The sequence below is a fragment of the Micropterus salmoides genome, unplaced genomic scaffold (assembly GCF_014851395.1).
Source record: "Micropterus salmoides isolate LMB-PRFRI ecotype aquatic unplaced genomic scaffold, ASM1485139v1 Ms_hic_scaffold_21, whole genome shotgun sequence".
NCBI classification, from domain to species: Eukaryota; Metazoa; Chordata; class Actinopteri; order Centrarchiformes; family Centrarchidae; genus Micropterus; species Micropterus salmoides.
In genome coordinates this window covers 1,480,059-1,503,261 of record NW_024041262.1, presented here as the reverse complement: position 1 = coordinate 1,503,261, position 23,203 = coordinate 1,480,059, and the positions used below count along the sequence as shown (strand labels likewise).

At 39.3% G+C, this 23,203-nt stretch overlaps 2 protein-coding genes across 4 annotated transcripts in view; one reads left to right on the top strand and one right to left on the bottom strand.

Moving 5' to 3' along the window:
* Nucleotides 1-2,287, bottom strand: part of ipmkb (inositol polyphosphate multikinase b) — a 36,204-nt gene extending 33,917 nt beyond the window's left edge. The window contains exons 1-2 of one of the 2 annotated variants that reach the window (XM_038735201.1): nucleotides 1,328-2,287; nucleotides 982-1,204 (exon numbers count right to left, since the gene is read on the bottom strand). In XM_038735201.1, the coding sequence (XP_038591129.1) occupies nucleotides 982-1,195 (214 nt within the window). In that variant the 5' untranslated portion in view covers nucleotides 1,196-1,204; nucleotides 1,328-2,287. Of the gene's footprint in view, nucleotides 1-981 lie in introns of both variants that reach the window. The other variant, XM_038735200.1, reaches the window with a different exon arrangement.
* A 5,400-nt stretch (nucleotides 2,288-7,687) lies between these two features.
* On the top strand, nucleotides 7,688-21,693 carry ube2d1b (ubiquitin-conjugating enzyme E2D 1b). Of its 2 annotated transcripts, XM_038735828.1 has the most exons (7): nucleotides 7,688-7,875; nucleotides 9,391-9,454; nucleotides 11,387-11,418; nucleotides 14,284-14,361; nucleotides 16,662-16,767; nucleotides 20,293-20,386; nucleotides 20,539-21,693. In XM_038735828.1, the coding sequence occupies exons 1-7, from the start codon at nucleotides 7,852-7,854 to the stop codon at nucleotides 20,582-20,584; spliced, it is 444 nt and encodes a 147-aa protein (XP_038591756.1). In that variant the 5' UTR covers nucleotides 7,688-7,851; the 3' UTR covers nucleotides 20,585-21,693. The 2 variants fall into 2 exon arrangements, with proteins under 2 accessions (XP_038591756.1, XP_038591757.1); XM_038735829.1 differs by lacking the exons at nucleotides 7,688-7,875; nucleotides 11,387-11,418.
* Nucleotides 21,694-23,203: the final 1,510 nt, after the last annotated feature.

Below are 23,203 nucleotides of genomic sequence, written 5' to 3'. Positions count from 1 at the left end.
CCCTAAGGCTTATAATAACAATGTTATGTTATGGTACGTCTACACCCAGCATGTTTGGACCAGAAAGTAAATGTTGGATCACACCATAGAAAAATGAGTCTAGAGTACAGTCTACACTACATTAAGATAGCTCACATCCAACAGGAGCACTTCAGCTAAAATGGATGGACAGGTCTGTCCTGTCTCACTGCAGGCCACAGCCCATTCCTGGGAAGGTCATCCTGTCTTTCCCACAACATAAATATGCGTCTTCCAGGAGGTTGCAATTCCTCATTTAAGTGACTGACCAGCAATGACTCATCCATTTGAGATGGTGCTGTACCGGTCACCAGCTGCTGACTGTATCATGCTCAACACCTCGCCTGATAACACACAATGGAGGCTTTGATAATGTCAGGTGTCCTGTGTGCATGAGTGTGTCAATGAAGACTGGAGCAGATATGTCACGGTCACTAATCCACAAATCATCTCTGCTTAATTGATTTATTGCAGGGACCCACATGTAGGAATGCAGTGGTGTAAATTTGTAGTGAGACAGGTGCATGAATTCTACCTCATATACATGCTGCTCCCAATCCATCCATCGTCAACCCCTTATCCTGCATACAGGGTGGCAGGGTGCTGCTCCCAATGTATGAGAAAAATACCATGCCAAACTTCTATAACAAAATCTCCCAATTTACTGTTTCCTACAATACATAAACCTACCTGCTAGAGCAAGAGCTAAAACATGTTCTGAACTGCTACTTTGTCTTCCACACTTTGGTCCATCATACAGCAAACAAAACTTTTTCCACTGCACCCAAAAAAGTCATATAATGGCATTAGTCACATAAAAGGTAAAACTGACAAGCATCATTCGTTCATTCAGTGACCTGGTCTTAATAAAAAAAACACGAGTAAAGGAAGTCATGTTATTGACAGAAGTTCTAACTGCAGGTAAAGTAACTTTAGAAAAGGTCTCTTGTTCAGTTTACTTACCCACTTTATCCACACCATACTTGTGGCCCGCCACTTGATGTGAGAGTGGGACGCAGCCGTTTAGGTGAGCCTGGCCTTGTGGCGCCAGTGGCCGCTGTCCACTCTTCTCTTTCGCGGGAGCCCCGTCAGAGAGCCGCGGGGTCAGGCTGACCCCAACAGCGGCTGAACTGGGGGTCCGTTCCAGTCTGCCGAGAGCTAGTGAGGACTCCATCATCACTTGACGCTGAGTTGTTGACATTTGTAAAAAAAAAAAAAAAAAAAAAAATTAAAACGGCGAAAAATACGTCTTTGTCAAAGGGAAATATAGTATAAAAAGTCAACTACGTGACTGTATCGATTCACATACTTCTATTACGTAAGCACAGAATACTGCCCCGCACACAAAATGTTTGGGCGTGAGGTTGAGAAGCCTTCATGCAAATAGTCCAGTCCAGCAGCTTCGGTCGTGTTCGCTGTTTTCGACCACCAACCACAGTGACAGACAGCAACACTGTCGTTACCCACGCGGTGTCCGGTGCAGAAGCAGGGCTCCCGAAGCAGAGCTAATTCAATGGTTTTCATTTCTTGAACAGCAGCATAAATACATCCTGGCCACATCCCTCCTCCAACCAGTGTCAACCACAGCAGCACCAAGAGCGATTTCCGTTCGTAGCTACCAAAATAAAACCAAATTGAATCGAGACTTACAAACGCTGCAGTGAACCACGGTAATGATTAAATAAAGACCGATAAATCTGTCGTTAATAACAAGTCGACCGTGGTTTATATCCAAGCGTTACGACTCTGTCCGATCCCAAACTTCATTAAACGAATATATTTGGCGCCTTTACTATGAAGGTAGAATCACCCAACCTCCGGTCTTGTCTTTAACAAGTTCAGCTTCCCTGATGCAGGTCCACTTCCTCGCTTCAGATAAGTAAATACTGTCCCCCAGTAATGGTGCTGTTACGACACACTCCACAGTGATATCCAGTTCCAGTCAACAAATTAACAGACGGAGCGAGCGGAGATAATGACAGTCCCTTAGTTGCAGAAAGAGGCTAACATTATTTAGTCCAGGGTTTGATTGCTAACTTATTGATACTGTCCATTAGGCTTCCAGGCAAGCCCTTCCTCGCGTCACAATACATCAGACCAGAGGGACGTGACGCTGGCCCTACAACTGCCTTCAAGACGAAGGCTTACCCGCTGAAAATGAGCGCAAAAATGATGCACTAACGTCCTCAAATCCATGGTAATAAAAGAGGTCGATATCCAGGTCACTGTAGGCAGCTGCCTGTCTACACAACGAACAGCGTCGATATCTTCCTACTACCCGTTTTGCGCCAAGTCCCGCCCTACTGTGCTCTGATTGGCTAGCTTGTTTCTTCGTCGCGTCCTTGTGATGCAATACTCGTTCCACCGGTTTCGTTGGCACCACCAGTTACGATACTGTAATAATATAATAATAATATACAAACATTAATATATATAATTAACACATTAAATCAGTAGAGGGGATGCAACTCAGTTAACTCGACGCAATGTAGTGTATTCATACTTTTACTTTCATTACTTTAATCAGTGTGTTGCCATCGATAAAAACAAAGGTTTAGAGAACTGTATAGAGTAACATTATAGGCTAAATTATACATAATTTTAGTTAAAATAACATTTCTTATTTTATCTAGGGAAAATGCTTTGCATATTAACGTCAGGAGTATTAGTATCAGAGTGGTAAATTAACTAATCAGATATTTTCTATTTCCTAACACCAACTAGAACCGGAACACGGATCTCTATCATCCTACGGCACAGCGGCGCTCACAGCTGGCATCCAATCACGTCGTAAGTAAGAAGAACTAGCCAATACAGTCTATGATCAATGCACAGTAAGGCGGGACTTGACGCAAAACGGGTGGGCAAAAATGAAAGTATATCAAGCTGCAGCCTGCAGACGTGACGGAAGTTAAACTTCCAAATATGGTTCGTCCCAGAAGACACCGCGCATAAAACGTGATGACGTTACTCTCACGTACAGTATTTCCTCCAGCTGCGGTTTAATTTAATATTTCTTTAAGACGTTTACTGGTTCAACTGTTTTTTTTTTTTACGACATGATTGATAGTGATTGTAAAAGTCTATATTTTGTACTATCGTACATTAGAAGAAGAAGAAGAAGAAATAATACACAGCAGGGGTCGGATAAGATTTGCATCGGATCTATTTTTTAACCATTAGATGGTGGGTGAGAATATAAAGCATAATATGTGAGGTTAAAGTTAAGGCAGTTGGTTCGTTCACTTGGTAAAGTTAGTCTATTGTGCCTCGTTCCCTCTCACTATAGACAAGTATGTTTACTATGTGACTAAATGAATACACAGATTAGGCTACCTGTAATATTAATATATTATTATTAATATAACATTATTAATCAACAACATCAACTGACAAGTAATTTCTGTATTTCCATGAAGTTGAAGGTAATGAACATGGTGCTTGGTTGATTTCCACAGTCACTACCCTCTGACATTTACGTGGGAAACAACGAATAGTGTCATTTAACCAAGGGTATTATGGAGGGGAGCATGTTCTCCCCGTGTCTGCGTGGGTTGTCTCCGGGTGCTCCGGCTTCCTCCAAAGACATGCAGGCTAGGTCAGTTGGTGACTGTAAATTGTCCTTAGGTGTGAATGTGAGTGTGACTGGTTGTTTGTCTGTGTGTATGTGCGCTGGACTGGCGACCTGTCCAGGGTTTCCCCCGCCTTTTGCCCAATGTCAGCTGGGATTGGCTCCAGCCCCCCTGCTACCCTGTACACAGGATAAGCTGTAGACGATGGATGGATGGATGGATGGATCATGGAAGGAACAAGTCTCATTTTACTAGGAGCCACTTTATTAAACGTACATTCTAGTTATGGAATCACAGATAATCAGTGCTGATTCAACTCACTTCACTTCTATTTTATTTATATAGTGCAAATTAATAACAAAAGATATCTAATTGCACTTTTCATATAGAGCAGCTCTAGACTGTGCTCTTTGTAATATTATTAATAAAGATCCAGCAATTCCCACCATGAGCAAGCGCTTGACAATACAGGCAAGGAGAAGGGGAGAGGGAGAAGCAGCACAAGACTAAATCCACACAGATATATAGAGTAAAGGTGGTAGTGGTAAAGACAGAAAATTAATAATGGTACTAATAATGATGGCAATAATAGGACTAATAGTAATAATTGTAGCAGCGGGTGTTGAGAAGGAACATGGGGGCAGCAGGAAGCCCACGACCACGGATCCAGAGACAGAAGGAGAGAGGGATGAGAAAGCTCAAAACCACGGGAGAGGGAAAAAGTCAAGTTAGTAACATGCATTAATGGGACAAGAATGCATACAGATTCTAGGCTGCTTTAGAAAGTCTAGGCCTATAGCAGGATAACTAAGGGATGGTTCAGGACTCACCTGAGCCAGCCCTAACTATAAGCTTTATCAAAGAGGAAAGTCTTAAGCCTACTCTTAGATGTGGAGATGGTGTCTGCCTCCTGAACCCAAACTGGAACCTGGTTCCACAGGAGAGGAGCTTGATAGCTGAACGCTCTGGCTCCTAGTCTACTTTTGGAGACTCTAGGAACCACAAGTAACCCTGCATTCTGGGAGCGCAGTGCTCTGGTGGGGTAGTAAGGTACTATGAGCTCTTTAAGATAAGATGGTGCCTGACCATTAAGAGCTTTGTAGGTGAGCAGAAGGACTTTAAATTATGTTCTGGATTTTACAGGGAGCCAAAAGAGCCTTCTCAAGAGCCTTTTAGCAGCCTTTTATCTCTCTATATATATCTATATCTATATATCTATATATATATAGATATATAGATATATAGATATATATATATCTATATATCTATAGATATATATAGATATATAGATATAGATATATAGATATATATAGATATAGATATAGATAGATATAGATAGAGAGAGAGAGAGAGAGAAAATATATAGAAATATAATATTTTCTTCTCCCAGATAAATATGTGTGATAGAATGGAACGCTGTTTTTTTAAATACTGCACAACAGTTTAGTAAGAACTTGAACGCATATGAGGGTCTGACATCAAATTATCCTCCATGAGAAAATCTCCAGACAGGTCCATGTCCCTAATTGAGCTGACAATTACACATATCTGTTTGGAAGTTCATGCTATCACTACAGCCCCATAAACACAAATACTTGGATCAGTCAACAGATCTGTTTACAGTGAAACGACGTGCTGTCCAGTCCGTTCTCTTGCTTACAACAACTTAATGATAGTGTTTATGCTTAGATCCCTCTTACATAACGTACAAGCGGCAGTATTACTGTTCTGATTTGGCACATGATTTCTGTCTGCGCGCGCGCGCACACACACACACACACACGTTGTATGAATCTCATCCGATAGTGTGGAAATACAGTAGGAACATTTTGTTTTTATTAACAAAATTTAGATGAATAAAGGGCTTCAAGATCTCTTACAAATCATTAATGCAACTGGTAAATTCATCTTTATATGTTCCACCAAGCAGCACTTAATATCAGCACTTTGCTGAAATTGAGTGAGACACCCACTTCCTTCTTACATTTACAGTGAATCTGTACATCTGTAGGTGCTGGGCTTTACAAAAAAAAAAGAGCTCAATCAGTTTTACATGTGGTAAATCTAGAAAATCTTCAGGTGCTCTTGAAGTTGTGGCTGTGGCTCAGGAGTCCAGTCGTCCACTAATAAGGTTTAATCCTCACCTCCTCCAGTCTGCATATGAAAGTGTCCTTTGGCAAGATACTGAACACCAAATTATCTGTGTGTGGATGAATGATTTGTTCCATTCTGATGTGCAGTTGGCACATGGCATGGCAGCATCTGCCATGAGTGAATAAATATGGGTGAATGTGACATCACATTGTTGTTTATCCACACATCTAGTGTACATTACTTTGTATATAACTTTTGCTTTTTGTGAGTAGCATAAAGGGAACTACAACTTCAACTCATTATACAACCTGTGTTGTATAATGTTAAATAAATCTGCCATGTACCTTGATAGAATTATGATCTGTATTCTGATCTAATCTGAATCTACATTAATTTTTTAGTTAGCGAAGTTGTACAACCTTTGCGCAGTATATCAGTGCAGACTTTTCAAATCAATCTGCAACTAAACTGCAGCAGTGTAATGTAACTTTGACAAAGACTTGATGTAAACTGTGATGGATTTACAAAACTCAAGCAAGTATCAAAAGTCTTCTATTAGTAGAATATTATAAAGAAATTAATGAACCAATAGCAGCCTAGAAACATACATAACATGGTTGCTTGATGTGCACAAGGGTTTGCTGTGATGAAGTACAGCCTACTGTATATGTTATTTGTCCATTTAATGCTGTTATTTGGGAAAGAGACAGTTTTGATCAATCAAAAATAACGCTCAGCTCAGATTTCATCAGGTATTGTCCACATCAAGTTGTATCGTGTGATAAAAATTTATCTTGTGAATCTCTGTGTTTGTCATCATGGCAAATTGTGGTCATGGACACACCTGTAGGCTACTATATACTACCACATATTACTATGGGCTCACTCTAAAAAATAAAACATTGGGTCAACAAAAAAAAAATTGTTAACGATTGCCACTAGAATTTTTAAGTTAAGACTGCTGGCAGAATTACATTAATTCAAAGCAATGTTTTGAGTATGGTGAATTACCTTTTAGGCCACAATACAACGCATTTCTAATTAACATGAACTTAATAATTGTCAAGATGAATGCAAGTAGTCATGTTGATCCAACATAATGTTTTAAGTTAGTTGAAGAAGCTTTTTGGCCACAATAAAACACATTTCTAAGTAACATGAATGTAATAATTATGTTGATCTCTGCAAGAGTTAAGTTATGTGTTAGTCTAATCATGTCTAGCTAACATTAGCCAGATAACTGGCTAACTGACTTTATAAACGTCGCTAGCCTACATGCTATCCGGAGCAGTGGCTAATGGGTCATCCCATATTACACATATTACATATGCCAAGATGTTTTCCCTGGCTACCTATTACTCCTGCATTTCAGCCTACTCAATCAGTGACAGGCTACAGCTACTAGCTAACTTTACCTCGCTGTGGCCCTGTGATCACTGGTCTGCCTTGAACATGTGCCTAGTATAACATCTTGCCAATGGACTACAGTTGAAAATTAGCCTGCTGGCTAACACTGGCACATTTACAGAAATGTTGATTAATGTGCACTGTCCTTAAATAAATAAATGAGAAATGAGAAATGCCCGCACATGCAAGAGAGGGAAACTGTGGGCCGTTTACACGTCAACAATTTGTATTTTACGTTAAAAGAACTTAAAATTAAATTATTTTTTAATTAACTGAAAATGTTTAACTCTGACAAGTCATGATAGTATATTGAATCAATAGGCATAATTTGTGTGTCATCCAAGCTCAGTAAAATAACAATTACATGTAAAAAGTCTAACAGTATCTCAGAACTTGATTTTTTATTTCACAACAATAAGTAATGACTAAAGGTCCCCATAATTAGTTTTTAGAGTGCTTTAAACTATTCAGAAACAGAGCTATGTCAAATGCAAGAATTGTAGAGTCATTCCCATTTAAGTATTCCACGTTACACCCGATTGCAATATTCAGAACTACGTTTCCCATGATCCACTTCAGAAGAGCGACCGTAAATAGAAGAAGGCGGAAACAAAAGAGGTTTTATAAAAACACAAACACATACCCGGCTGTCGAAGTACTCAGGGAATAAAGAACAGCCATTGACTTCGCCAGCAATAATATTAAAATTCAAATAAAGAGCGAGTCGAAGTGAGTTGAGGAGCGCACTGCACCAGTCAACATGGCACTGAAACGAATACAAAAGGTAAATTTGACTAGCTAGCTATGGTTGCCAGCTAATGGTAGCTAACTGGCCCAGCAGAGGCTAACGTTGGAATACATTTTCACAAAAAAAGGTTTATCAACAAAGATTCCAACGCTGTCCCTGTATTAAAACAACTTCTGGTAAACTTTGTAACGTTTTTGGAAATAATGTGTTTGTTGACACCACCCAGAATAGATACAGCAGCCAATGGCAACTTCAAAGTTTAGTGCTAGTTAGCTCGCTAACAAATAGCCACGTTAGCTTAGTAACTACTCTGGCTGCCTCCATGTCAATCTGTCACTGTTTTGAAGCTCTCTCTCAGTGTGTTCTCTTGTCTACGTAACCGGACAGCAGCCCTCTTGTACTTGTTCTGTTGTCCTCCTGGCGGTGGACAAATAATGTTACTGTAGTGACCAGGAAAGGTGCTTCACAACACAAAGTGTCTTACCCACTTACCCACTGCTTTTTGCTAAATGTTTGTGCTCTAACTGCCTTAATACAATGATAAATATGGATAGACACCAGGGAAGCATCACACGGTTCTAAATAACCGCAGGTTCTCACGAATGCCATTCCATTTGCATTGGAAAGTAGGTGTTATAATGATTTATGAAGGCTTTAACATGTGTAGAGCTTTCACAGAAGAGCTCTTCATGCCACTCCTTTCCAACAGAAAAGTGCGTTGAGGACAGTAGAGGAGGGTTGAGGGAAAGCCTTTTGAGACAAGTTATTTGCTAACTGCATTTGAAACAACAAGATGGGATGTGGCACTGAAAACTGATACCGTGCAGGATCCCTATGTAGCTAGTCAATGTTTTACCCATCACACCCAAATCATTGTGCCCCCTTTACCTTGATGCTGCGGATGTTTGTTAATTAGTGACTTAACAAATTAACACACACCTTTTAAGTTAAATATTTTGTTTACATTACTAACATTTACAGACTTTTAGTATCTGCTGTATTTTTTATATTTGTAAAGTATGGCTTATTCTGATCGCAACATCAGCACAGAATTTTGTTTCTTTTTCACAAAATACGACTTTATTGTTGTTGGTTTTTGCATGCCACCAACTTTTAACATAAACATTCATTTACTAGTAATGTGTAGAATTACTATAATATTTTCTGTTGTTTTTGCAGAAGCTTTCTAACATTGAAGAAAATAACCCAAATGGTGGTGTCATGGACAAATGTGACTTGTGGAAATTTTAAATAAAGCACTGAATAGAGCACCAGACTAAGCTACCTGATCTTGAGTAAAGATTGTTTTTTTTTGCCAAATTTCTGTACCCCATGTGTTTGTCCAGATATCTTTCTTGGAAAAACACACATGGTACACATGAAGTGAAGTCTGTATGAAATACAGAAACAAAACTGTATAGATGTCACTGTACCAAGCTCATAAAGACAGGTCACTGTGATCCCAAGTTGTTGCTCTAGTAGTAGCAGTATATTAAATTAGTACCTGTTCAACTAAATACCTAACAGCAGTATTTTTGCGCTGTTGAGCAGGAGCTCCAGGACCTGCAGAGAGACCCTCCAGCACAGTGCTCTGCTGGACCAGTGGGGGATGACTGTGAGTACGCACACACATTTCATGTCAGTTTTCTCACGTGACAGTTTATGGTTCATAGGTGGCAATAATACAGAAATGTGACACAAATGTCTTTATCAAAACAAAATGTTTCCACTGATTAATATAAAACCAACAAAATTGGTAACTGTACAAATACACTTTGTTCTAGAAGTAGAGACAATGGCATGAACATTTTCAAGATGTATATTTTTGTCTTTTCTGATAAGAGGGACAGTAATGGCTAGGGGAGAAAGAGGATTTGGACAATTCCAGTCCAGATTCCAATCCAGGGCGTTGTGGATTCAGTTAACTGAGTCACCAAAAAGCTTTGTCGGCAACTACTTTGAGTGCAGTTCAAATGTCGAATGTTACAGATATTCCCCAAGCCATTGTTGGGAAATTGGGCCCATAAATGCAGCTTGGTTAAATATTTTCGACTTATGTAACAGGAATATGTTTATTGGGACTGACGGTACACTATAAAGTTCTCTGCTTGCAGGTGCTGCTGTGTTAATCCATCATCATAATGACAATTCACTAAGCTTTGCCTACTTAGTTTCTGTTTGCCACCTGTCAAACTTTGATGTTTTGTGCAACATGTACAGAGTTTGGAATTTTTAAGTTTTACATTTTGTAGTGTTTTTGGTTTTGGAAAGGCATAAAATGTCACCATGCTAGTGCCCCATGCACACCTCTAGAGGAGTTCAGTACATGTACGAATTAATGGCCGTCAGTGAATCTGTGAACCAAACTGACTATACTGAATCACCCTCGTAACTGCCTGAATCAGTAACTTTTGCAGTGGATTGCCTGTTGTATGTTACTACTTCTATAAAAACATTAAATGACACATAGAACCCTAAATACACTGCTGAGGTATTAACCTTCACTGAATGTACTATTCATTAATATTAATTAATATTAAGCCTTGCTTTACATGGTCCATGCTTGTAAAATATCCACCGTGTCCCCGTCTGTATTACCGGATTTATGCTTTTCTCAATGTTAGTCTAAGTCACTGCATCTCCTGACAGAACGCCACGGTTGAATTTCAGTGTTATGCAACAACAAAAACATTCCTGAATCCTCTGGACATAGTGTGTTGTAACTGATGGATAATGGCTGATGAACATTAGCTGCAGTCACATGAACAATACTTGAAATTGGTCTGATTAGAGACCATAACTGTTTACATGCAGCCTAAATAAAATTATTCTATAAGATGTGCATTTACATGCTTCAAAGCATTTAATCAGAATATAATTTTTTTTTACATGCACGAAGTGGTTCCACCTGCTGCAAAGTGTCTAATCTGCCAGAAACGGAAGAAGAAGAGAGAATGCGTTTCTGCCTACTGCATTCACATGGAATCAGGCAGACGGCAAAAGGGAGAGGAGGATGGTAAAATGATGTGAGGCTTCTAGAGAAGACCGGTAGACAGCATTGGCCTCTAAAGTTAAATTATTTTAAGTTTTTGCCGTCCTCCGTGATGGCATTTATATCTGGATGTTAGCTCCCTACACAAGGAGAAAACATGCCTGAATCCATGTGAATGCAGCACACAGCCACAGACCTGTTTTGTTTTGCTTCTGCCATGTGTCTGTCCCTCCTGGAAACTCGTTGACTTGAAGCCAGTGTTACCACCACGTGGGTCAAATCTGTGCAGAAACAATGGATTCTTTCCAGCCACAGAGAAAGGATCAGATTAATGGTTTACATATCAAAGGTTTACATCACCCACCTCAACCCCATTGAAAATTCCTTCCTTCCTTCAAGGATTGGATTGAGGTGGTTACATGAGATATATTCAGAATGGGCTATGATTCCAAATCCTCATTAGTGGACCATTAGGGTCCATGTAAACACAGCTATTGTGTTTGTGATGTACAGCTTACATTCTTCTGTCTTTCTTTCTCCCTTAATTGCTTCTAGTGTTTCATTGGCAGGCAACCATAATGGGTCCGGTGAGTATTACGCCATCACTTTCAGTCCTCTCTCAAAGACTCCTGTGCTTGTGCTACATTAGAAATTGTCTCTTAGTAGCTATGGGTACTTAAGATTCAGTGTTTCCCCTACCGTTGTTGTGGCTGTGTGGGTGGAGTCACATATTCCGTTTGTGAGAGTACCATCGTCAGACCCACTTATTACAGTGTGTTCAGCAGCATGTGAAGGCTGAAACCATTTTTCATTTATTTTATGATTGTGTTTGTACCAAATTATTGATAGATTTAGAATATTTCAAGACACTGGTTCAACTATTACTTTGCTGAAAAGAAACAGAAAAGAAATTTTTTAATTTTATTACAAAAAAGATTGATTTTGATTGTAAAAGAATATATATTTTGAACCTCTTTATTTTATGGAAAATTTTACATTCAAAAATTTTCTAAGAAGAAACCACAATTACCACATTTTAAGACATTTTAAGAAGAAATTAAACATTATATTGAAACTATAAACTATATTTGAAGGAATACTAAAGAAATCAAAACAGTTAAAATATGTAAAGATTTAAATATTTTTCTTTAATGCCATTGTTGTTTGTTAGATGATACCCCTTTGTTATTTGTTTATAGTTCTGTTATTCTGTCATTTTATGTACTTTTGTTTTGACTAAAGATCTTTTTAAGAGATGAATTCAAGATAAAAAAAAGCAGCATGTGGAAGCTGTCAAGTTTATGGAACAATTCACAATACCTGTACATTATAGTATTTAATATCCTACTGTTGTAATACATTTATCGTGAATTGTCCCCTTAAATAATTGCACATACATTTGAATATTTCTATATGCATATTTGCATGATACATTAAATTCATTGATATTGAATCAATATGTAATATTTGTTGTTGAATTTTATTCATCCACCACATGATTACACTCTTTCAGATTACTAAATGTGCTTAAATTGTAAAACAAAGAAACCAAAAACATTGGTAAAAAATTGAATGGTTTTAAGCTGGCAACAGCTTAAAACGTATTTCATAGGGCTCTATCCATGGTCTCGTCGCCCAATATGTGAATATTGTATAACTGTAGCAAGCTCCATCAGGAGGTAGTAACTTTAGAGGTAAAAATGTCGTAGTGGAACGGAGAATGTGCTGAACGTCAACAGGCAAAAATTTGTGCACTGTGTCTATGAGGACACCACATAACACACCCGCTCCACGACACTAGTAGTTTCGGGGGGTTTACCACCCCCCTGAAAAAAATCCTTGGGGAAACACTGAGATTGTTTACCATTGTTTTAGATATGACTTTAAGACCACAGAGGGGATTTGTTTGTACTACTTTTTGTATTACCTTTCAGTAGTCTTGCATCCCGTCATAGTACTTTGTGTCACACAATGTAACTCTGCTGAGCCAAAGTGTGACATGGAATCAAATTTTTGCAGCTTGAAAGTGTACTTGCCTATATTTGAGTGAGGATAAACTAACAAGGCCAAGACTTAAAAAGAAGGGCAAACTGTAATCTGGAATATTTGTGACCAGATACAATACTAAGGACATGTTCAGATGTCGGACGCACAATAAATGTGAAAAAGATTGGGATGGCATTGTCTTAGAATCCACAAGTGTTGTAAGGGAACACAACAGAAGAAGAATTAATAATCGATAATTAATAATACAGAACTAGAAACAATCTTTAGTCAAAGCAAATCTCTCGTGTATAAGGCAAAACACTGTTGCGGATGTTCATTGAGAAATTGAAACATATTTTAATGGAAGCTGTATCACAAAGTCAGATTAGCAAATGCTGTCCTGCTCAGGAGCAGTCATTTCAGACAGTATTTGGAAGTCAATCTAAAATTGAGCACCACCTCTATGATCAACTGCTCACGTTGGTTGTCCCCTGGAACCTATTTTTAGTAATGCTGCTGCATTCTGAGATCTCATCAATTAACTCCCTGAGTATGTTATCCTAACAATTACAACAAATGGCCTGGGCAACAAAAATATAACATGTTATTATAAACTGTAGTTTTCCATTACTTTTTTCTTTTTTAACATAATTCACAACATGATTTTGGTCAGACAGAACGGATCACATTAATTAAACTTTCTAGTAAAGGAGACCCAGTGTAACCTATATTCATTATGATGAAGGCCATCTAATCAACAGCCTTCCAATATGATAATTCCAAACTTACTTATTGTCACTATTGTCACGGCACAAGTAGTACTGGTAAAATGATTTGTTGTTAGGTCTAGGGGGTTTAATGAACATTAAGCATTGTGGCTGTACCAGCTACTAACATGCCACAGCATACACTGATTGGCAAGAACAAGAGAGGATGCAGGCCTTACCTGAACCCCAGTCAGCTCAACTGGCTTTCTGCAGGAGTTGCACTCGTCAGCACTCATGTTAGATAAGACCTGCTCTGTTCAAGCATGGCAACCAATCAAAACACAAATGACAACCTGTGACACTGACTTTGTATTGTTTTCAGTATTACTTGTTCATACTAATCCGTTATAGTTGTGTGTTATAGTCTGCAGATTTTCCCTTACTGCCATGTCTTCCCATGGGGAGTACCACTTTAAAATCCCATTTTAAATGGCTGCTCTTGATCTGTCAGCAGTATGTTTGATTGGCTTATAATTACTTCACTTCTTCAGTGTGTACACACTCATACAGCTAGTTGGTAACCAGCTTTGTGACAGCAAAAATCACCAGGGTTTCAGAATCCAGATAACTCAAAGAGCCAGCTTAAGTAACTTCCTGACACAGGTCCCTGTTCTCACTGAAGGTGACTGTGTGCTGGTTGTCAGGCATTTGGTGTGGAGTGTTTTACTGACAGCAGTGTCTCACATGTCTTTATGTCAGGGTGACAGTCCTTACCAAGGAGGAGTTTTCTTTCTCACAATCCACTTCCCCACTGACTACCCATTCAAGCCACCAAAGGTAAGAGCTGGTTTGGTAACTCGAAGCTTTGTCCTGTCTAAATCTGCGTCATATTGTAGTTATTTCGGCATCAGTTTGATTATGTTTATTCGCGTTACCAAACACTTGGCAGTTGTCCAGTGATAAAACCCCCACAAGGAAAGCGTTGCGAGGGTTAAATTCACATTTGGTCTGAATGCACAGTTAGGAGGCTTTGAGTATGCACACTATGGATAGCTGCTCACAGCTGGAAGAAATAAAAATTGAGGGTTTTGGTCCAAATCAAAACAGAAGTATTAAATGTCTGTTTGCGAAGTTTAATTGGCAGTAGCTTTTCAAAGTTGCAGTTTGATTGACATCCAACATCACACAAATTTATCATGTGCAGTCAACACAGCTAAAACGGGACACTATGATGATTAGAATGTAGTACATACTGTATAGATTTAGAATGGATTTAGGACACCACCTGTTTTTCCAGTGGTGATAATGTTGCATTGCGCTCTCAAGGCCTGTCACGGTAATTACATTATCAACTTATCCTATGATAAATGGACATGACCAGGGTTTTTCCTGGGTCAGAATGGTCCTTGGGGGGGGTGACTTCGCGCAACAGTAATATGCGTGCAGTAAAGGCAATGAGTTACCTTATGACCGAAATCTATGTATTTTTGCTATTTCTGACCATTTGATAAGCAAACTATATCCACAGCCTGGAGGAGTAAAGTTATAAAAGTAAAGTATGATGTTAGTATATTTTTATATATATATATATATATATATATATATATAAAATTATACTAACATCATACTTTACTTTATATATACACACACACACATACACAGGTTACACTTGATTTGGTTAATCTGCCTTCAGATAGTTTATAGTTTATTATTTTTTTCACAAATGAAACCATTTTCTTACATTAGCCTACACCACTGTGGTTAAGGTTTGATTAGTGCTAATGTTTGTGTATTCATTATAATTTCAGAAAATCATACAGGCTACTGTAGCTTACTGTTAGTAGCCTAATATTAATTCAAGTTGGACAAAACAGCAGTTATTTTGTGGGTTGTTTTTGGTCATTGGGTTATTGTGCAAGACAAATGCTCCACATGGTCAGTCTCTGATTTATTTATGCAAAGTACTAACTTGTCAATAGTAAAAGCTGTCCATACAGAACAAGAAGTTCAACATTTCTAAAGTTTGCTGTAGTGCCTCAGCCTTTTTTAATGTCCCGCCTACTTCAGGCTGTATGTAATTGGTCAGGTCATGACCAGTGACTTTGACGAGCAACTACCGCACACGGCTGCATGAAAGGCTCCCGATCTCCCTGCGGAGATTAGCAGGCAGGAGAGAACAGGAACAGGTGAGCGTCACTTAGTGCCCAGAAAACCTGATCTGAAGAGGGCAGAGGAGAGTCCCACTGCTGGTACACCAAAGAGTAAAATTTAAAAGTGACAGTACGGGTGAATACTGGCACATTTCAAGCACAAATGGCTTTTATATTGTGAGAAATACAGGAAGTCATTAGCGTTCAGGCGCAGTCAAACCAACGCAGCAGCTGATTTATAAATCCAGCGCCAGCTGCATGTGTAAAGAAATAAACCAAATAGCGACTGTGGATGAGAGGACAGGTGACTGCTGGAAGTCAAGATGTTGTATTTAAGTTTATGTTCTGCTTGCTCAAAAGCTGTTTGTTTAATGACTATAAAACACATTAGGAGAATATTTGAAACACTTCTTCAATTGTGATCATTTTGGCGCTGGTGATTTTCCTTTGGCACTCACTAAAACCTCTTTGGGGGGTGCCAAAAATTTCTCTATGCGGGAAAAACCCTGATGACCGACCATTGACCATTTTTGCTGACCATGCGTTCTCTGTGCTCCTGTCTGCTCTCTGTGTCAGAGGCAGCTCCTCCACACACACAGAGCAGACAGCACAGGTGAAGATAACATACTCAAGGCTATTAAGTGTTTCATATTTCATTCAAACTACATGAAAAAAAGTTTTAGTGTAACGCTGAACTTGATGTCATTCTGACCGGGCAGGGTTAGTCTAGTTTGTGTTCAGAACAGTTTCTGCAACCAAGTTTCATTTCTTTGTGGTACCATGACAGATTACCACAAGAGAAAAGGTTGGGAATAAAAACACTAAGCAAGATACTATACTTAAGTGGACTGAGACTGCTGTAACCAGCCCGGTAGCCGCATTTTAGCCTGAACGTCTTGCTACAATGCAAACACTAGTAGAGTAGCTGTGGAAGGGCATGTTCTCTGCTTTACAGACCTGTGTGAATAAAATGTGTTTTTATTACAGGTAGCATTTACTACAAAGATCTATCACCCAAATATAAACAGCAATGGGAGTATCTGTTTGGACATTCTACGGTCACAGTGGTCTCCAGCACTAACAGTGTCTAAAGGTAACTACAACCGCTCCACTATGTCATTATTTTGATCTTTTAACTGTTGCCATTTCAAAGTTAGGAATATGCTTTTGCTTTTGAATATACTTAAACTTTGACATTCAGCATAATCCGGCCTGTACCACGAAGCGAGTTCAACATACCCAGGATATCTTTCACTTATCTGGCTTAACTAACCCTAATAATCGCAATTGGGATAAGCGGTACCACGAAGCTGGATATCAACTCGATAACTCAACCCAGGGTTTCCCAATCCAGTCGTGAGCGTGTTCACATACAAGAGGCAGTGTTAGCAGCAGATGACCAATCGCAGACATGAACAAGTCTACTGGCAGCAGAGCGTCATATTTTACAAACGAGCAAACTGTAACACCACAGTTTATTTAACACACTCAAAAGTGTTCCAAACATTGTTCTAAATTAATGAAACGAACACTCATAAAATGTGCTCAGATAGTGGTTGAAAGACTGAATCTCAACATTTATGCTACTGAAAACTCACCTCATTACCTGCGCCCACATCGCAAAAGGTGGGACGGAACATGACCAGTCTCTGGCTTAGGCTATACTACCTAAAATAGATAGTTACCTGGATAAGCTCAAATCGTGCTTCGTGATACAGGCCCCTGGTGTTTCATCTACAAAATCACAGGAATGGAGTTATTCTGTATTAATCCACAATTCCAGATTTTATAACCTGAAAATGTGACCCATGTGAATCATGCTGATCTTTAAAGAAATACTTTATGGCTGTGGTAGCTTCTCTTTCCTCTCCTCTGCGTGTTTGACCAAGGGCAGGGCTCAGCTCCTACACACACACACACACACACACACACACACTCTCTCACACATACAGCGGAGAAGAGAGGCCTTAAACCAGGTGAAGGTAGGCTTTTACTCAAGTAAAAAGTAGAAAAGGTGATCAGTGTTTCCCACAGAATTAGGTTCTATTTGTGATGGTAGCTGGTGTTGGGGGGCTTCACATTATGTCAAACAAATAACAAAGTAAATACAATGAAGAATAGAAATGAGATCCCTTTTCCTGAGAGAGAGGTTTTCCTGACCTGCCCTGCTACAGTCTCACCTGTTGCTTCTGCCCTAGCTGCTCATCTACGGCAGCATGTTGGCTGCTGTCCTTCTCCTCTCCAACATCTCTCTCTTCATTAGCTACAGCTATCCCTTTCTGGCCCTCTCTTGCTGCTTCAGCTGCCACAGCAGCACTGATTGAAACCTGGAAATATTCCAAACAAATTTATTGGATAGTTAATCACACTGATTGGACTGCTCAGCTTTCCCATGTGTTTTTTCGGAAGTGTATAGGTACACTGTTTTACTAATACCTCAGGTTCAGACTGTCTGCACCTCCTCGGGACGAGCCCTTTTGAGTCTTTTCATCTGGATTGCGGTAGCAAACATTCAGCGCTGGAGTTAAATAATTAACATTATCTACTTGCACAAGCAGTTGATATTGATTAGCTGCTTTGTGCAGAATGCTAACCCCGACAGCCCAGCTGAGAGTGTGCACAGAGAGGAGGGGCTAGTCTGAAAGCGGGGCAAGGAGGGGCTGAGTGAATCCATGTGCTAATGTGCCTCTCTACAAAGAAATAAGATTTTACCCATTTTAAATCAATATGTGGCAGTCAATGTTGATATTGTGGCAGGATGCCACAAATAAATCACTGTATGGGAAACACTGGTAATATTTCCAGCTGTTTTGTCCGCAGTTGTTGTTAAAACCAGTGCACTTGTTAAGCTAATAGCAACGTGTTCATGAACATGCTAAAACAAAAGCGGTCTGTATGTAGTCTAGCTGTTTAGCTTAGTATTCCCATAGCAGTGAGAGGAGGACAGGAGGAAGGCCTGATGTCTGACTACTTCATTCTTTCTGAACTTGACCTAGTATTTTGATGTCAGGAATATCAGACACTTTAGATTTATTTCCAGTGAGTTTATATAAGGACATTGCTGTTGTAAACCAAACCTTTAGTTAAATTTAAAATATAATATTCTAATCATGTTCTGAATGTATTCTTTAAAAAAAAGATCATTTACAAAAACTTTAGTGAATGTAAAATAACTAGTAAGAGTATTGATTAGGGCTGTGCGATATGACGAAATATATCATTTGACGATATTTTGAACGTCTGTCGTTCAAAATTATGTTATCGTTTATTTCATTGTGTCGCAAATTCAACACTTTACGAGGGGACAACGCTTTGCACCGCGGTGAAGTTATTTTTACATTGGACATTTGACAGACATCTGACGACTATTCAACGTAAAACTAATATCCAACTTGAAAGTAACTGCGGTCCGTTCTTCCACACTTGCTGGTGTTGCAGGGAAGAAATTTGCATTAAGAATAAACAAACGTGGAGGAGAGTGACGTTTCTCATAACTGGATAATACTGAACAGGATGACTCATGACAAATGAGGCTCATACCAAAGGGAGAAGTCTGTTGTATGGATGAACCACGCAACACTACCCCAGCCGTTCCAGCCATGATGTGTGTCAGGTAACATTTAATGACTTGCCCGCGAACATTCAGCTTCTAGTTCACTAAGACACGCTGTTGTTGTGATGTTAGCAATAGCAGCAGGAGAATTGTGTCGCTGTCTGGAGCTGCTGTGCTGCTCTGAAATTTCATATCCCGATATGGATCATTTCATATCCCAATAACGGTACATATCCCAATATACAAATTTTTTTGTAAATTCAGTGAAATAGTCTGTCACGCTGTCCCCTCGCGGAAATATTATGGTGAAGTGTGGAATTTGTGACACAACAAAATAAACGATAGAGCATAATTGTAAACGATAGACATTTGTGTACTGTCAAAGGATATATATCTTAATATTGCAAAGCCCTATTGCTAAGTTACTGTAGCTGTCTTTTGCTGTCGAGCACACCAGCACAAGTATGAGGCGATGCAGGCTCACAGTACCGGGTTCTCCAACGAAGGTTAAAGTCAAGGGCAACTGGACTTGGTTGAAGATACTGGAAGATGTTTCGTCCATCATCCAAAGGACTTCTTCAGTTCTGACTGACTGGCAGGGAAACTCAGCTATTTAACCTCAGTGGGGTCGTTTGCCAGGGTCATCGATACTGCTGGTTCGTTAGTGTTCCAGGTTGCTGTAACGACAGTCGTTACAGTCGTTAAGACTACCTGTGGCCAAGACTGAACGACCATCGTTGGTATCTTGTTTCAGACAGAGGATGAACTGAGGGGATGCATAAAGGGCTAGTAGAAGATAGATAAGGCTTTTTTTGAATTGTAAATCAGCCTAAGCTGCTCTAGTGGAGTCCCAGAATAAAAATATAGAGCTGAAAATGAGCATAATCGGTCCCCTTTAAGCATACCCTTCCCTCCCAACTCCCAGTCTGTGCTGACAGGGTCACTCCTGGTGAAGCTGCCACCCCTAACCCTGGTGACTGCATGTAGGGATCTATCAGGAGTAGACTCATTTTAAACACCATTCATCATGTTAACTAATGACATCTTTTTCATTCTTCATTCCAGTTTTATTATCCATATGTTCGTTGCTTTGTGATCCAAACCCAGACGACCCGTTAGTTCCAGACATAGCACACATCTACAAGAACGACAAAGAGAAGTAAGTATACACAGGCTCAGGTGGTGCATTATGTGTGGTGCATTGTCCACTATTGTTATCATCATCATCAGTGGACATGCGTTTACCTGATTTTGTCAGTGGTTATCATCCACTAACTTCACTCACTTCACTCTCTTCTTTTCTCTTCTCAGATACAACAGAGTAGCAAAAGAATGGACCCAAAAGTATGCCATGTAGAGGAAAAAACATCAAAGATATAAAAAAAAATGTCCTGAGAAATTTTCTCTTTTCTTCCCTTTTACTGTAAATTACAGTATGGAATCATAAAGTAATCTTGGGTAACTTCCATCAAACTGAACTGTCATCATCATAATTGTTAATCTGAGACCACAACCGTTTTTTTCTTTGTGTAAATGAGAAAGATTTGGTCCTTTTAACGGACACTGACATTTTAAAGTTTGGCATGTTGTTTTTGCATCAAGGACATTTTATTTATAACATACATGTTTATTACAAATTACATTACTGCATTCTTAATTTTTTAAGTAAAACTGGTGGATCTAAGGACATAAATCCTACCACATGCCATTCAGCATCCAGCCTTTTTCAGAGGAGCTGAGAAATAGTGCAGCAGAATAGCACATGTTAGACAAAGCGCTCCATAACTGGAAAATCCCAAGTTCAGCCAGAAAGAAACACACTGAACCATTGAAATGTGGAAGGGTGAATGCCAAATATGGAAGTTCCTCATTCTGACACATATCTGTAAAACATAAGACAACTGACAACATCATAATATTCCCTTTAGGGATGATAGTGGGTGGTGGAGGTTTTTGTTGACTTATTTTGCATCTTATAGCAGATGAAGTTGAATGAAACAATGTACTGTTGCAGTTGCCCTGAAAATGGTAGTAAAAAAAGTCAAGTCATGTATTACTGTGCTCTTCTGATGTCTGTCATTATTATTATTATTATTATTATTATTCATTGTATAGTATTAAAAATCCTTTGGAACTATATTGTTTTATTCTGTTTCATTTAAATTGGAGTCATCTCAATGTAAATTTGCCATTAAAACAATGTACTGGGTTTCCCCTGAGACTAGCTGTGATGTTGGCTTTTTGGTAGATTTACACAGGCAACAAGATCAGATTTCTAGCCCAATGAAACCTGTATAAGGGTTCAGTATGTTCTTCTGTTGGACCCACAGTCTGCTGTATACCTATCTGTACTATAGAAAGGGTGAAAACCCAAGTTTCTGTTCCTGTGTACAGTCTCTTGTGTCTATGAGGCCTGAGTGTGGCACTTTTTGTACTGAATTAAAGAATGGTACGGTTTTTATCATGGCTTCATGGTCCAGCTCAGTTTTTATCACAGAGCTTAACGTTGATGTGTGGAAGGCAATTTGCATGTTTATGTAATTGTGTCCTGTTGTCTAATTTAGTGATCATAGTCTAATTCAGTTGTGATTACTAAGTAGCTATGGTACTTACTATCATGCTTACTATGGTAGCTAGCATTAGCAACACATAAGGAATGATAACTGTTGTGAACAAAGGATTAAAATCCCTTATAGAGAAACTTAGGAGGACAATAAGGTCGTCATTTAATATGTTAAATTAAGTAATAATGAATACTTATCCTCTCGACTGGGGTAGTTGCCTGCTTTGCTTTTCAGGCAAAGCTTTTGCTCAAACTACAGGGAAAATAGAGTATGTGAGCATGCTTCACAGTATAGGCTCTGTTAGAACAAGAACAAAAGGTGTAGACTAGGTTACCAGAGCAGGCAGCTTATAAAAACACAATGTGATAACAGTCAAACACTTTATTACTTACATAACTGGCTGCCACCTGCCATATCACAGATTATGATTCCAACCTTGCCACTTCCTCATCAGACCCTGCTGTGTATCCTCTTTTACTTACTGAACATGAGGTGAAAAACCTCCAGTGTAGACAAAACAACAGGAAGGCTGCAGGCCCTGACTTAAGGTCAGCGGCCACCCTGAAATGGTGTGGAGATGGGCTTGCACATATTCTAACCAATCACTCTTAGAGCGAAGGGTCCCAGCATGTTTTAAGTCTGCTGTTATTGTTCCTATGCCTAAAACAATCTAACCCAAACTGCCTATATAATTATACACCTGTCGCCTTAATATCTGTGATAATGATTTTCAATTTGCGCATCTGTTGCAGTCACTTGTCTAGGGTAGCTCTTGAACCGTGTAAGTTTGCCTTTAGGGCAAATACTGTAGGTCTGTTGATGATGCAGCGCCATTATGTTTGTGCTCAGTCATTCAGCGCCTTGAGGAACCTGCCACTTGCAAAGGTTCTGTTTGTTGATTAGACACATTTAATTTGATTCTACTATCCAGGCTTTATGATAACCTTCTCCAACTGGGAGTCGAAACATTTGTGTCAGTGGACTTTTTGGAGGGAAGGAGGCAAGTGTTCAGAGTTTATAAGTCTTTGGTTATTGCCACTGGTGCCCCAAAGGGGCACTCACTCTCCACTGTTACAATCCTCACCTTTGGAGTAACTTTGGTATGGAAGTACCTCAGTAAGACTGGAGACCTGAAATGACTGGACGAAAAGGTTCGCACTGCATCAAAAATCGTAGGTAAGGAGCTACCATCCCTTGTTGAGATATACACCATAAGACCACAGAAAAATGTACACAGTATCATCCTGCCAACCATCTTTCAACTAACTTGTTTTAAAAGACTGAAAAGTTTTTAAACTAGGACAGCCAGGTTCTGCATCAGCACCTAACCAGAGGTGTTTATATATATATATGCCACTGACTTTGGTACAGGTGATCCTGGGTTCGATTCTCGGTCAGGGCGGGAGTATCCA

Excerpts from the sequence above, each read along its gene's own strand:
- ube2d1b (XM_038735828.1), top strand. The coding sequence starts at position 7,852 with ATGGCACTGAAACGAATACAAAAG. Across the intron at positions 14,362-16,661 it reads ACCCATTCAAGCCACCAAAG|GTAGCATTTACTACAAAGAT; the intron begins GTAAGAGCTGGT and ends TTTTTATTACAG. Across the intron at positions 20,387-20,538 it reads TACAAGAACGACAAAGAGAA|ATACAACAGAGTAGCAAAAG; the intron begins GTAAGTATACAC and ends TTCTCTTCTCAG.